Genomic DNA, 15938 nt, shown 5'->3' with positions numbered 1-15938 from the left:
TCCACCACTGTGTTTTTGTGATGTGTGATATGTTGCATTGTATCTGTGGTTTTTACACAGCCCGTAGAAATAACATTTATTTTTGATTATTCTGCACTTTTATGATTTGTGTCAACGCAGGAAGTAGCGTGTCCTTCACACAAAGTAATGTTGTTGTGTGGTTGGCTGTGTAGCATGTTTGATCAAAATGTGTTACCCATCACAGACATCAACGTGTAATATCCGTCTGTTTTTGTAACTTCAATTTCTGCAAAATAGACAAAAAAAAATTAACAAATGGTCAACAACTAATAATGGCTAACTATATTTTTAAACTGTTTATATTCACCATAGCGGTACCTTTCAGTGTTTTCAGGAATAGCGTTGAAATTATCAGGCGACAGAATCGACATGGCATCGTCAGAAAAGTCCTTTATCCAGACAAAATGCCAAAAATCCTCCGGTTCCAGGTACTCATATGAGTATTTTTATATCATTGTAAAGTCAATATATTTTGGGCTGTTGGTCTGACAAAACAAAACATTTGAGGATGTTACTTTGGGCTCTTAATTATTCTTCATTCAATAAGTATCTGTTGAAGGCTATCAATTAAATTTTCCACAGGATTTGTTAATTCTACCTATTGACTATTAATATGGTTCTACAGATGAAGAGATGGAGGATCAAGCCCCACAAAGATAGCATGAAGTACCTTAAAGCATTATAACGGCGCCATAAAAACACCATCGTGATGCCATAAAGCAACATTATGATGTTCTGAATGTCGGCACCAGACGGACCAATCATGAGCATTTTTTTGTAAGCGTGAACTCCAAGTTTGAGTTTTACTGGTTTGGTTCCATTCTGGTGGGTGTGACATCACGCAGGCACACAATTATGTCACTACGCCCCCTCCCCCTCCTCTTAGCCCCGCCCTTCTGGGCCATCCCAACTGCCAAAGCAAGCTAGTGGACTGAATGGCTTCGCTGACCTAAATTCTCCCAGAGCGACTCCTCTTAAAGCTGCAGACGCAGACTGAGTGAGACACAGACTCAGACACAGACTGAGACACTGAGACAGATCTAGACTGAGACAGACAGGTAGACAAACAGAGACACAGACTGAGACACTGAGACAGATCTAGACTGAGACAGACAGGTAGACAAACAGAGACACAGACTGAGACACTGAGACAGATTCAGACTGAGACAGACAGGTAGACAAACAGAGACACAGACTGAGACAGAGAGACAGACAGGTAGACAAGCAGAGACACAGACTGAGACACTGAGACAGATCCAGACTGAGACAGACAGGTAGACAAACAGAGACACAGACTGAGACACTGAGACAGATCTAGACTGAGACAGAGAGACAGACAGGAAGACAAGCAGAGACACAGACTGAGACAGAGAGACAGACAGGTAGACAAGCAGAGACACAGACTGAAACAGATATAAGAGCACAGACAGAGATAGACTGACAGAGACTGTGACAGACACAGACTGAGAGACAGATGGACAAGCACAGACAGAATCAGAGACAGAGAGAACACAGACAGAAATGGACAAAGACAAACGAGACAGCAGCAGACAGAGATAGAAGCTGTAACAAACACACGCTGACAGAAACTGAGAGACAGACAAATGGACAAGCAGAGTCAGACAAGCAGAGACAAGATAGACTGAGACTCAGAGACAGAGAGATAGACAAGCGGATAATTTAAACACTTCTTGAATTCTTTGTTTCTCTGCGGTTTTTAATCATTTCCACAAAAACTTGTTTTTATCTCCATTATTATTAATAATAATGTTCTATTTTTTATAACTTTTTGGGCCGTTTCATGAAACATAAATTATTGTCTGAGAAGACCAGTAATTATTTTCTATTTCTTCTCCATTATAATGTAATGATTCATTCTTTTTTTAAATGTATAAATACAGTCTTTAAACTGTAAGGTTTTTAAGGATGATTAAAAATATGAATCAGACTTACAAATAACTATTGAATCGACCATAACATTAATGTCTTTATTGTAACGCCACTATATTTAGCACCATGAAAGGGCTTAAATGTGTATTATAATAGTTCACGCCTAATTATGGTCAAAGACCTTTACAACGCCTTAATGTATGAAATGTTATCTCACTGAGAACTGAAACAGCCTCATAATAACTTCAGATTATTACAGAAAGCTGCACACATGTGAAGAAGTGTGTAATGAACTAATGATAGTCATATTACGCTACAGCTTTAAGAAAACAGTCTACCACAAGTTGAGGGGATAGTATTATATTTCATATAGCTGTAACAATAAATATAAAATAATGTTGTTGTTGAATTTTAGTTACATTTAATTTACAAACTATAGTGCTGTGCTATTGAATAACACATTTACAAACTAATATCAGCAAACTGAAAAAAAAATGAAAATACTGTTTTCATTTTAGCCTGTTTTCATTTTTAGGTGAGTACGGCTGGATGTTGGTGGAGGAACACACGTGGATCATGTTCTCTCACTGTGTGTAAAACAGACTCACTCAAAGAAATGTCGACTTCGCAGAACTGAAATCAGAAAACAGAAACAAAACGATGCTGCAATTAACCTCAAACTCACAATAACCAAGACTGAAGCAAACTCTGAAGATTAATAGTCAAACTGCTGCATGATGAGGCCTCTGAATAAATAATATAATGAAATATAATAATGTGACAGTTCACACTGCTAAACTGACATATTAGTATTAGAAAAACACAATACTGAATAGTCGTTGCCCTTCTCCCAAAAACATAAAAAAGTATTAAGGTAAACTAAACAAATGGAAGTAAAAAGTCAGGTACCAAAAAAGTAACAAAGATACTTGTGAACCTTTCAACAAATACCCCAAATAACCCTGAAAATATATATAAATCATCCTGCGTGCTGCAAGTAATCCTAAAAATCAAATCAAATCTAGTGTCCTGATGAAAATAAAAAAGTCTGAAAAAAGGTCCATTATGTCATGATGCAACTAAAAACCTCTCTTATATACTGTTCAAACACCACTCAAGGGTTCTTTAAGTAAATCACACCAAAAGAAATGCTAAAATAGTTTTACCGGCACTAAGAGTCCTTTTAAAAAGTCAAAAAGTTATAAAGTCACATGGCAAGTAATTCCAAAACAATAAAATAAAATTGAATGAACAGGTCATTCAAGCAACTGCCAAAAAAACTCAAACAAACAATAAACAAAACACTCAAACGTTTAACACTGCCAAAACAGTCAGTTCTGTAATTAAAGAAAAATAAAAAGTCTTGAAAGAGCACCCTGAGGAGAAATGTGTTCTGCTTCCTCCGTCTGTAAAAGTGAGACGCTCTTATTTAAAAGAAGAGAAAGTAAATATCAGGATTTTAAATAACATTTTTCAAGAGCGTGATGTTGTATGTTCCTCTGCACATCATCAGGCAGAAACTCTGCTTCGGGTTATTTCATCCTTTTTAATCAAGTTTAGTTTCTCTGAAAAGCAAACAAACAGACGGACAGCAACGAAAACAGACAGTACAGACTTCATACAAGTGAATGCTAACAACAAAAGTGCAACAACAAAAAAAATGGAAAAAACGTAAACATTGTTATTTTTTTTAAACCAAAATGGACAACAGTGACATGGTGCCAATTAAAAAAAACAACCTGGATCAGTTTTCATGCTGCTGCCAATTAACACTGTTTCTTCTTCTGCAATCTTTTAATACTATAATTCAATATTTATATAGGATACTTTTTGTACTTCTTATTTTGCCAATAATAATCTTGTTTTTGTGTGTGTTTACCAACATGTTAATATGTGTGTGTGTGTGTGTGTGTGTGTGTGTGTGTGTGTGTGTGTGTGTATGTGTGTCAAGGTCAGCCTTTGTTTGGGCTTCAGGAGGCTTTTATTTTGGTCAGAGGTTACATAAGTTGTTTCTGTCTTGCTCTGTAAAACATAATAATTGAAACATGGGGAGAAAGCAGCTTCTGGTTTGCTGTCTGCTCAGCTGTTTAAGATATATCAACAGAAACATTACACAGGGGTTCATTTTCAAAAACTCAAATTCAAATCAATTAAAATTAAATCCAACATGCGGGTTGTTTACGGTCAAAAGAGTATATCTATTTTTGCAATAAAAGGCCCCAAACTGATGGTGATTTAAATAATAATCAATATATTCAACAGTGCAGTTTAATATTATCAACAGCAGTGATTTTAGCCTAATTTAAACCAGAATTATTTTTTTTAAATATCTGTATTTCCTTTTAAATGTAATAATTCACATAATAATGTCACTTTTACTAATTTCTGCAATTTTAAGTTTTTATATCATTGACATTTTATTGATAAACAGGCATCACATTAGCCATAAACAGCCGTTTTATAAATCAACCTGATCTGCAGCCTCATTTTCTCTACTGGAGCTTCTTTTTTTTTTAAAGGCAACATTTATTTGAGCCTGATGATGTTTCAGAGCTCAGACAGCACTGACCTGAGATCTGAGGACGGACCGATCAATACCACAGTGATCAATACTTTGATATCAAACGCTGCTCATTCTCTGTGCTTATAATAAAAGAAATAGCACGAACATCAGGATATCTTTTATAATGCAGTCACGAGGTGCTGTGCACTTTGTTTTGAATTTTCCTTGTAAACAGTCAGGAAGAGATATAATTTTTATTCATTTATTTGATCAAATGTGGGCTATAATGCTGATTAGGAAAACGTAATACAACTGTACAAATTCAAATCATTTTAGTTATTATTATTTTACTAGTTTGTGTAACATGATTCATGTAATTAAATACTGACTAAGTTGCACCAAATATTAATTGCAAAGGAATTATATATCGAGGAATAAATAATTATTATCAGTTTGAGCCCCCCAAAAAAAGAGAAAATTAAATTCACATAACCAGTACTTCCAAATGAAAGTAAAGTAAATGCATATCTTATTTTTTAAGTTAATTTCTGGGCTGCAAATAACAAGAGCAGACTCTTTATGAATCCTGCAACATGTTGGAATAATATTACAAAAAATAAGTTTAAATAATGAATGAAACAAAAATGTGTAGGAAAATAAAAATTGTTTTCAGTTTTTAATCTACAACACCTTGTTGACTTTTCACTAAAACCTCAGTATCACTAATGTCGGCACATGAAACATGAGTAGCGGTATCAGACTGCCAATTGCGGCCCTTCCCTCCCTGCTGAGGTCAGCTGATGCACGTTTTTAGGATGCCATTGAAGCTTGTTTGTTGCATAATATCCGCCCATCATTGCGGCTGAGAACCTCGTATCTCCCAGTGTGGTGAAGTTCAGAGACTCTTTTTTTCATAAAACCCTCAAAATAATTCCCCAAAAATGCACTTTCATCCATTTCCATTCAAATTAAATTAAACTAAAACTGTCCCGATGACAACTGAGCCATGAGGAAGGCCATGAGATGTGTTGAAAGCTCTGGTGAAGTGGAGATTATTTTCTTAAGCTATTTCCAAGGTCAACAATGAATCATCATGCTCATTAAAATTGTTTTTCTTATTAGTTTCCAGCAACACTTTTTTTTTTTTTTTTTAAAGATGGTATTTTGGAGATACAAGCTTTTTGCCTGACACTAGCTGCGTGTGTGCATGTGTGTGTGTGTGTGTGTGTGTGTGTGTGTGTGTGTGTGTGTTAGGAGTGTGTTTTTTTCCACCCAGAAAACTGCAGAAAAAACTGCAGAAGCGTCCACCGGTCACTTTAAAATTTTCCCCGGAAATAGGAGCAGGTCAGCGGGTGGTTCAAAATGGAATGGAGCTAAAGTGTTGTTGTTTTTTTATTAATGAAATAGTTTGTACGGCGGCCCTGGGTGCACATGCGCAGTATGTTTTACGCTCGTACTGACCTGTACACACACACACTCACACACACACACACAGGCCTAATCAAACCAAAAACCATCTGAAGTGAAGAGGACAATCTAGGATTTGATGATAAACAGAAAACATACAAAAACTTGTGTTACAGCTCCGTTGATTTGCATAATTTTCCATATGAAGAGCTTTATTCCAAAAACAATTATATCCATGTATATATTGATTTACTTAAAGCGGTGGTTCAAGTCAAAGTAAATACATTTCTAGCACTGAAAGGCAGCAGTAAGGATGTTAGCTTAACTATAGTTCTGTCATATTGGAGAAAGTTTGTTTTATTTTTGGATATCATTATTTTGGAAGGAAACTCTTCACAGAGAGCAGTTTTTTTAATATTCATGTGATTATGGTTATCATTATTAGGCCTGTCTGGGGTCAAACCTGAGTAGAGATATGATTTGTAGGCTTATGTTTCCTCTCAAAACCCCTGATTGTTTCTGCTGATTTTAAGGCTATATCTATTCATTATCTACTTATTCAAAAGTTTTTCCACCCGAAAAAGTTTTGATTGTGTTTTTCTTCTCATTGATTGTCTCAAAATTTATAAATAATTATTAACCCTGTATGTCTCCTTTCGCTCCCTCCCTCCCCCTTTTCTTATACACTGACAAATAGAATTTAAATACATTGTACAATAAATACAAAACATAAATAAAAGACTCAAAGAAAGTACTGAAAATCTTTGTACAATATATAAATAGCTGGAAATATACTTAAAGCGTTACCTTTGGCAAGTCTAGTTTACAGTTGTACAACCCGCGGGTAACAAAAGTTTGTCCCTTTTTCAAACAATTGCGAAAAGAAATCCTTAAAAATAAAGCCGTTGCTCTTCGGGGCGGAATATGGCCAAAAAAGGTTCACTTCATATATATTTTTTGCGTTCAATAATTGATATTTACCACTTATTATTTGCCCTTAACATGACGTCTTTTGTGCGTCCTCGACCCAGTGCCATCCACTGAGAAGTGATGGTGATGCGGGAGGAGGGGGAGTTCAGTTTAGGAAGTTAGAAGTCACCCTCTTTTGATGGGACAGCATCCCGGGGAACCCCGCGGACATGCCCGGGGAGAAGGCCGTTAGGGAGCTATTTCTGAGGGAGTCCGAAAGCAGGGACTGCGAGGAGCTGCTGGTCGCCAAGCCGCCAAAACCCGATGCGCTCTGCTGGAGATGCGACGGATGAGGAGGCGGTCCTCCTCCCGGAGGCCCCGGGGCCGCTGCATGCTGGGTCCCTGAGACAAAATACCCGGCAGACTGTCCGGAGAGAAGCCCGACCGGCGACGTGCTCATCCCGTAACTGTTCGTCAAGCCCAGCGCCCCGGCGGCCGACCCGCCCAGAATGGAGCGCCCCAGGTCCCCGTTGCTCAGCTGCTCCACTCCAGTCAGCAGCGAACCGTAGCCGGCAGCCTGGTTCAAAAACCCGGGTGAGGATCCGTTGTAGTGCGGGTGGTGGTGATGGTGATGGTGCAGGGAGAGAAAGGGAGATATCTGCCAGTAGAGCGGGTTGTTCGCCCGCTCGTTAATCCCCAAGCCGAGAGGAGCGAAGCGCAGCCCGCGCTTCATCGCCAGCTTGCCCCGGGAGGTGGCGGAGCGTCTGCGGAGCTTCCCGGTTGTCCCTCCGATGAAAACATCATCGCTGCTCGGGTCCAGCATCCAGTAGTTCCCCTTCCCCGGGTCGTCGTAGTGCCTGGGCACCTTGACGAAGCACTTATTGAGGCTCAGGTTGTGCCGGATGGAGTTCTGCCAGCCCTGCTTGTGCTCCCGGTAATACGGGAAGTTTTTCATGATGAACTCATAGATGCCGTTCAGCGTGAGCCGCTTCTCGGGGCTCTGCCGGATGGCCATCATGATTAGGGCGTTGTAACTGAATGGAGGCTTGTCATATTTCCCGTTTTTCCCGCTATTATTGCCGTTAGTATTCTGCTCTGGTGTGGCCTTGGCGCCGTCCCCTCCGCCACCTCCCCCTCCGCACTCCTCCTCCTCCTCTTCCCCCTGCTCCTCCTTGGCTGGCTTCTCCGGGTCCAAAGCCGCAGCGGTGGAGTCCACCTCCGGTGGGTCCAGCGACTTCTCAGAGTCGGAGCCCGGGGTAGGAGAGAAGGTCCCGGGGATGCCAACGACAGCGGCAGCGGCGGCAGCAGCGACGTGGTCCGGTCTGTCGCACTTAGAGGGAAGCAGGAGGCTCTTAATACTGAAGGAGGAGGACCGGTGGACGGTCGGTGGGTCTTTTACATCCTCCATGCCCGGTGGCGGGTCTCCCAAAAACGAGGAATAAATAATAATAATAAAAAAATAACAACAACTCCAAGCTCGTCCACCTCCGTTATCCGGGCTGGAAACGAAAGAGAGACAGAGAGGAGAGATAAAGGAGGGTCAGGATAAGAGATGCATGGATGGAGGAGTGGAGAGAGAGAATAGAGACAGACAGACAGACAGAGAGAGAGAGAGAGAGAGAGAGAGAGAGAGAGAGAGAGAGAGAGAGCGTGGCTTGAATGTAGAGAAATTAGTAATTAAGGAGGTTCCGACTCGCGGCTACATCACGGAGAGGAGGAGCTTCTCCAACTTGCTGATTTTGTCAACAAATCCTCTTTTCTGCTTCTTCCTCTCCGTCCTTCCGTCTCCAAAGTGAGACTCTGTCGACCTTTAATGTCGACTAATGACACTAACCTGTCATTTGTATCTGCTCTCTTTAATCTGTCTCTTTCGGTATTTACGCGTGTGCACCTCCCCCTAAATTTGTTCATGTAATTGTACCGATCGTCATGCACCCTCCTCTCTGTGCATGTGTGCGTAAAATCCCCTTCAGAGCTTGTGCGTAAAAGCGCACGTCTGCGTGTGCGCGCATGTGCATGTGCGTAAAAGCGCACAGACGGCGAGGGCAGTCAGCCTCCTCGGCTTTGTTTTCTCAACGACAGTAATAGTTTGAATTCATGTCGGCAAACACAGCTCGTGCACGGTCGGTGTGCGCTCATGTGTGTGTTTTGGGGTAAGGGGAGAGGAGGAGGCAGGGTGAAGCACTGAGCGCGCCGCTATTGTTTACTGATAAAATCATTCTGGAAACACACACACACACACACACACACACACACAGAGCCCAGAGGCGGCAGGTCAGACGCTGTAACCCGAGTGCCTCCTTTTGGTAGCAGTCAGTACTGCAGATCATAAAAGCCTGTTTATTTTCTGACTGGTGTGTGTTTAATCAGACTGCTAATAATGTTATAAAATACAATAATAATAATGATAATATTAATAATAATACATATTGTTTATTAAACGCTTTAAAACAGATTTCCCACTTTAATGTCCCTTAAATCCCGTTAATACTGAGTCAAACCCCCAAGACGTTCTATAGCTGCCATTGAAGATATCGAGGTATGTCCTCTATATTGTTTCTGGAAATTTGGAATTTTAATGTTTTACAGTATCACACAAATTACACTGGTAATTCGTCGATGCCCACCAGAATTATATGTATATATATTCTGGTTGACTTTGTGATTTAACGTTTTAAAAAGTCTTTCATTTTCTTTTAAAACCTATATAAACTGCAGTCCTGCAACTTTGTCAAAACAACTTGCTGTAGTGTTATTTTTGGTAGATAAAAAAAAGATGACTCAGGCTGCTGTCTGCGGGAAGTACAGAGGTCAATATTAATCCTTGAAATTTCAGAAATAGAAATAAAAGTAGAGGCTGCAGGGCCCTCATCAGCAGCACGTGCTTCATGTTGCCAGCTCATTGAGAATCAGTTCTATCGCTTTTTCTACTGCAATGCACATTATAATCACTATTATTTCACCCCGACAGGTAACAAAGGCTTCAGCTCTGCCCGAGCGCGTTGAGTGACCCAAAATGGAGCACTACCACTGTGGAGCGAGCTCGTCCAGCTAACAGCAGGTGATTGCAGGTGTTTGGAGAGAGAGTAATACTCAAAAAGCCTGTAAAAGTCGAGCAAATTTGGATTCTTGTGCCATCTTCAGGACACAGAGCAGCAAATGACCGGTTAGTGGTGACTTTACTTTTGTGTGTGTATGGGTGTGCGTGTGTGTGTGTGTGTGTGTGTGTATGTATGTGTGTGTCTGCCGGCTGCAAGTGCTGTTGTGCTTGTACTAATTCAGAGACTGATTGTATAATAAGTGTTAACAATTCATGTATTTCCACATTTAGTTCTGTTGTTATACAGTAATATAATGTTTCATACTTGCATCCATCAACATGGATCTGTTGGGCCCCTGTTAATCTCCTCTGTCCTCGCACACTGTGCACAGTTTCTCTACGTGGCTCCATGTTTGATGTGTGTCATTTATTATGGAAAATATGACATATGGCCTAAGCCACAAACTTAAATAGCCTAATAAGAGGTCTTTGACAGAGAGACCCCTCCTTAAAAACAGGTCTTGATCATAAATTGTATAAACTATAGATGTCGTCTCTGCAGTGGTGGGCCGTCAGAGAGTAATTAGGAATGAAATGGAACGCTGTATCCATCCATGGGGGCTCCATCCGTCGCCATCTTGGCAGTGAATACACATCCTAACTCCTAGCTAGCAAGCTAGCGACCTGGTACGGCACCCGCCTGTCACTCAAAGCGGCCACGCCTTCAAGTATGCATAACTTTAAGCCTTAATATAATGTAAACGGTGAGTAACATTCAAATTCACCCCCCCCCCCAACCTTTTAAAATACAGTTTATAGAGTTATCACTGCTCTGAATATTCTATAAAACAGAGAAGTCCAAATGATCTCTATTTATTCATCCTAGAAATTATAGCTTCAAACTGTAACGCAGAATAGAAGACACAGCTGAGCATGTAAAACAACAACACAACTTTAAAGGACCAAGTGATCAGTCAGTTAATTCATTATTTGAAATTCAAACACATTAAATCGACATGTAAATATTCATTTTGGATTTTTGAGATAACAGATTTGGCAAGCTGCATTCAGTCACACACACTGAGCTCTGTGATCGTTTGTTTACACTCACTGCAGATTTTGTATGACAACAGAGCTGAAATCCAGATTACCCCCCCCCCCCCCCCCCCCACACACACACACACACACACCGGTCTTCCTCCTCCAATCTGCCGTATAAAATCTTTGCTGTGTTTTGGTACCAGATGGTGTTTCTGTTTAACTGGATCTGAACCGCCAACAAAGGCTCTGTTTGGGCTGCGTTCACAAGCACGAAGACACAGGCTAACACAAACACACACATTGATTCAAAACAGTACATTTAGATTTTTCCCTGAGCAGTGAGGGATTATTGTTGACATTTCAGACGCTCTCACTTTCAGTTTTAACATCCAAATGAAGAGGTTTACATAATCTGGATAAACTGAGTAAATGTTATCAGCACTCGGAAATGATGGACGTTAAAAAGTAATCCATCAGAACATGTGTCAACGACGGCTCGATGACGCTGCATTGCAAGTTGTGCCAGTTATGATTTGCTCCTTTTCTTTGTTATCCATGTTGGTAACCTTTATATCTTTGGGACAAGTGTGAGAGCTCCAGATAAAACGTTCTGCGGCTTTGAGCTACAACACGCTCTTGTAATGATAGGTCTCCTGGTGGTTAACAAATCAAATGGTTTCTTAAGTTCTTGCAATCCTGTTGTGACAGAAGAACTTTCCAGAACTCTGCTTCTCCACTGTGCTGTTTCCCTGCTTCATCTCCTCGGTCAGACGCTTTCAGTGTCCGTGTCAGTTTTTCCGCTGGCCGAACTCGCCACCAGCTGCACAGATTACACAACTGTTGCCAAAACAGCAAAAGTATTTATGAGCAGCTTTTAAGAGGTAGATTGTCATGAGTCTGGTCTCACAAAATATGAACTTGGCTGACTCCTCGTTCACTGTCACGAGCGCTCCATTGAGAAGGGGGACAGAAAACCTGACGCAACCTCCCAGCTTTCTTTATACATAATACCTCAATACAATGTCATGATAGCTGAATCAGAACACATGCTTTTTGAGACGCAACACTTCTCATGACTTTTACTCAGAACAACGCTAATACAGTTTAATTTATAGTTTAATTGTAAAAAAAAAAAAAGTTCTTAGTAATCTCCTAAAACAGCTGGTCACTGTAGTTCTTATCAAACAAACAGGAGGAAATAGTACATTTCTTGGGGACTATTTTCAACGGCGGATTAATCTACATTTGGTGCTCTATAAGTATTTGTGGCAGCAGGACTATGTGTGTGAGATTGAGTCAAAATAAACTACAGTGTGTGTGTTTATGGTAACGAAGGAGTGGCTCATTGATGTCTTTTAATAGTTTCTGGACAACAATGGAACTCTATGGCACAGAGAAAGAGTATATATCCAGATAAGATATCCAGACACAGATCACATGTTTGTACCAAGTGAATACTGGGTTCAGAAAGTAGATCTTTCAATGATTTTGCAGCTCCAGTATCAGATGATAAACTTCACAGCTTTATGGCTGCATCAAGGTTTGCAATATTTCCAATGAAATAAAACACACATAAGACATAGATTTCAGTTTTACAGATTACTAATTTAAATTTGTGTGGTAAATGTCTTAAAACCAGTAAGGCATTCATTATGTGTGTGTGTGCAGTGTAATGCCAATAAATCATTCATCTCCATATAAAATAATGATGACACAACCACCCATGCACATACATATGTACATCGAGGGCTACATGTGTACGTGGAGCTAAATGGGAAGGGCGAGGCGTTAGCGCTGGCAGGATTACAGATTCAGTTCCAACTGAGGCCAGCTGGTTCTTTCATTTTTTGCAGCCTGGCTATGTTTTGTCAGCTCGTATGAAATCGTCCAGCAAACTGCATGCACATCATGTTCAGTAGAACGTACCTCCGGGGGACTGATATGTGTCCATTTATTTGGCTTAAAGAAACATAGTTATAAATATCTACGCCAGGAAGATCATGCGATTGGTCGCATGCGTGTCCATGTGCATTCATTATTGTATGAGTGAGTGAGTGTGCACCTCTGTGTCTGTCCACGGCTAATCTCCAGCAAACTGCATAATATTTTGGGTGCCCAGTTATGGCTGCATGGTCAAGGACCTCTTGTGGTTGCAGTGACTTACACGTTTTTTAAAACACCTTTTATTGCCTGTTTCCATTGACTGCCTGCTGATGGTAGTGATAACACAGCTGAGGGAATCGCCGACCCTCCGCTACTTTGCGCCAACGGAATGGGCGGTGTGTTTGGCTAACAGCTGATGGAGCTACCAGTACACTGTAGTAACTCAGCCGCTGCTATGCGGGCAAACAGCTTCGTGAGTTTAATTTTGTTTTTGACAAGATTGTATGAAGGGTATTATACTGCGACTTTGCGCTGATTGCTTGCATACATTACCGCTTGTTCTTGAGTTTGAATGAAGTGTTACAGCTGATAGATGAGTTTCACTTTAATCCCATTTCATGAGATCTCGATTCTGCTTTTAGTTAAACATTTATCTGCAAAACATTATGAAGAGCGTTATTCTGATCATACGTCTGGTGTGTGTAATCACGAAATCATAGAAATCTGGAGTATTGTTCGAGGGATTTAGAGGCCTGTTCACTGTTTCGTGAACCAGGAAATTTATGTCAAGTAATACATCAATAGTTTGTTGGAAACTATGATGGGATCTGACAGCCTGTCAGTCAGTATGAAGCATCAGCAACGTTGTTTTTCAAGCATGAGCTGCCGCCCCAACTTGACAGCCATATCTTCGACCTCTGCGCCGGGTCTTTCATTGACCTCTGTCATCGCAGTTTTGAAAGTTATGCGGTCGAAGCCGCGGCTGTCGTCACCTACTGGATTTCCAGGACGCTCTCTATTTGAAAAATACCTCTCAACCTGATTTTGTTTCCTTTTCAGGTACCTATACTGGTCTGTCATCCGCCAAAGTTTTAAACAAGCTGTGACAGATATGACAGCATCATCGGCGAACTGTATCATATTCGCTTATGGGCATGACATGATCCAGCTCGAAATGGTTTAAAGTTTAAACTAAACTGTTTTAGGAGGAGGAGGAGGCAGTCTCAGTGGAGAAAGGAGGACAGTGGATGGGGACTTACTTCCTGTCAAAGCATGTTAAGAGCGAGGCGGTCGTACTGTACCGCGGTAACTCCCTCTGGAGAGTACAGTGCAGGGAGGAGATGGGTCCTGGTACTCCATGTTGGCGATATTATTACAGCCTGAGCCGTTACACCGAGACGCCAAACTAAATTAGGCTGACTAGCCAGCAGCTTTGGGGTCATCCGAAGTTCACAGCTATTAATAGCACCAGGCTTTAGAGTAGAACCACGCAACACACACACACACACATTGCTCCTCCCATACAACAACACACATCTACACACAGAATATTTGTACAAGTACATGAATACATGCAACCCCCGCAAGGCTTTACCATACACACACACACACGCTACAGTGCAAGGAAACACGTGCACACTCGTCATTGAGAGAACGAGGCGGGGGAGAGTAGGGCAGAGAGGAGGACGACGAAGGCAGGCCTGGTTGGCACAGCTTCAGAGCACCCATGTTGCCACGAGGCAGAGAGACAACAAAGCGTCCGTTACAAATCAAAACATTCGGTTGATTCATTCTGGGATGTTTTACTTTCCTCCGCCTCCTCCCTCCCTCCTTCTCCCTCCCTCCTTCTCCACCCCCTTCTCTCTCTCTCTCTCTCTCTCTCTCTCTCTCTCTCTCTCTCTGATGTGTTTGGGATGCTCACACACTGACCTACATTGGAAAAACTACATTGTGAGTGTGTTTGTGTGCGGTTGTCAGTGCCAGGTTTGTGAGTGCATGCAAGAGTTTGTTTTTGTTTATGCACGTGCATTTAATGTTTGTTTGTGCATGCATGTGTAAGTATTTTAAGACAGTGTATTCTATGATTTGCAATATGCAGCATGTGGCAGCATGTGGTCAGTCCTGGATGTGTAAAGGGAACCTGCTGCCGTGTTAATCTTACCAGGGTCATGGTCATTGTGGAAACATAGCTAACTGTTCATTTTAAACTATGGCATGTTTTTTGTTGAGATACATGCAGCTGTAGTCAAGATATGGTTAGCCTAGCTTAGCAGAAAGCCTGGAAGCAATTAGCCTGGCTGTTAAAAATATCTATCACCAATGATGCCTCTTATATATTTAATCCATACAATGTGACAGTGAGTCAGGGATTCATTGTCCAGCTGCAGATATTTACCAAACCATCATTTTGTGTTTGTGTGTCATGACACATATTTCACACCGCATCATCCAGTTAACCAGGTGGAAGATTAAAACACACACATACACACACTTTACCCTCTGTTTGCCTCCTGGCTGTTCATTCAGCTTTGCACAAAATATACACAAATTGTCCATTTTAACAAAAAGATCAATTATATATATACAATCGCTGACTCAATCCGTAAATATTCAGATATACATATATTATACATATAAAGTGATAATTAGAATTTCAAACGTTCCTGTTAGTGTGTGTTCCAGCAAAGTCATCTTTTACTGGATTGCACTGATTATTAATACAAGTGGTTTTCTGAAATGAATCCCTGATATTCATTGACTGATAATTAAGAAAAAATTATTTATAACATTTCAAGTGTCATTATTTTGCTTGAGAAACGGATAAAATACAGATTCTAAATGAGCTCTTGTGTGTATTAGCTGTTCATTCATCTGATGTTATTCTGCAGCTCTCTGCCCATTCCTCTTCTTCTTATACAATTTGCTCTCTATTTGTGTGCAGTTGGCTGACATGCACATGTTCTGTGATTAGCCGGTGTTTCTGCTGCTGTTTACTCTGAACCGACTCGAGGTGTTCCTCATGCGCCAGCGTTCAGCCTGCTTTACACCCAAAGTGGATTAATGGGTCAGTTTAGCGAAGTTCATCCAGGGTTCAAGTTACAGTTCAAATAGAGTTCAGCTGAGGGGAGGGAGGAGGGAGAGCCAGAGCCGCTCTGCTGGAAAACACGGAGATAGAAACAGAACGATCAAAACAGAACAGAGATAGCAACACAGAACCCTACAAACATAAAGAAAGATCAGAGA

General features: G+C 41.0%; 1 protein-coding gene across 1 annotated transcript; it reads right to left on the bottom strand.

The window, feature by feature from the left end:
• Positions 1–3838: 3838 nt before the first annotated feature.
• Positions 3839–8280, bottom strand: foxg1b (forkhead box G1b). Its single transcript, XM_031838367.1, has one exon. The coding sequence runs from the start codon at positions 8136–8138 to the stop codon at positions 6897–6899; it is 1242 nt and encodes a 413-aa protein (XP_031694227.1). The 5' UTR covers positions 8139–8280; the 3' UTR covers positions 3839–6896.
• Between the last annotated feature and the right edge of the window lie 7658 nt (positions 8281–15938).

Source organism: Anarrhichthys ocellatus, unplaced genomic scaffold (genome assembly GCF_004355925.1).
Source record: "Anarrhichthys ocellatus isolate YVR2014 unplaced genomic scaffold, GSC_Weel_1.0 scaffold3, whole genome shotgun sequence".
Lineage (NCBI taxonomy): Eukaryota > Metazoa > Chordata > Actinopteri > Perciformes > Anarhichadidae > Anarrhichthys > Anarrhichthys ocellatus.
This window is presented reverse-complemented; position numbering and strand designations above follow the sequence as displayed.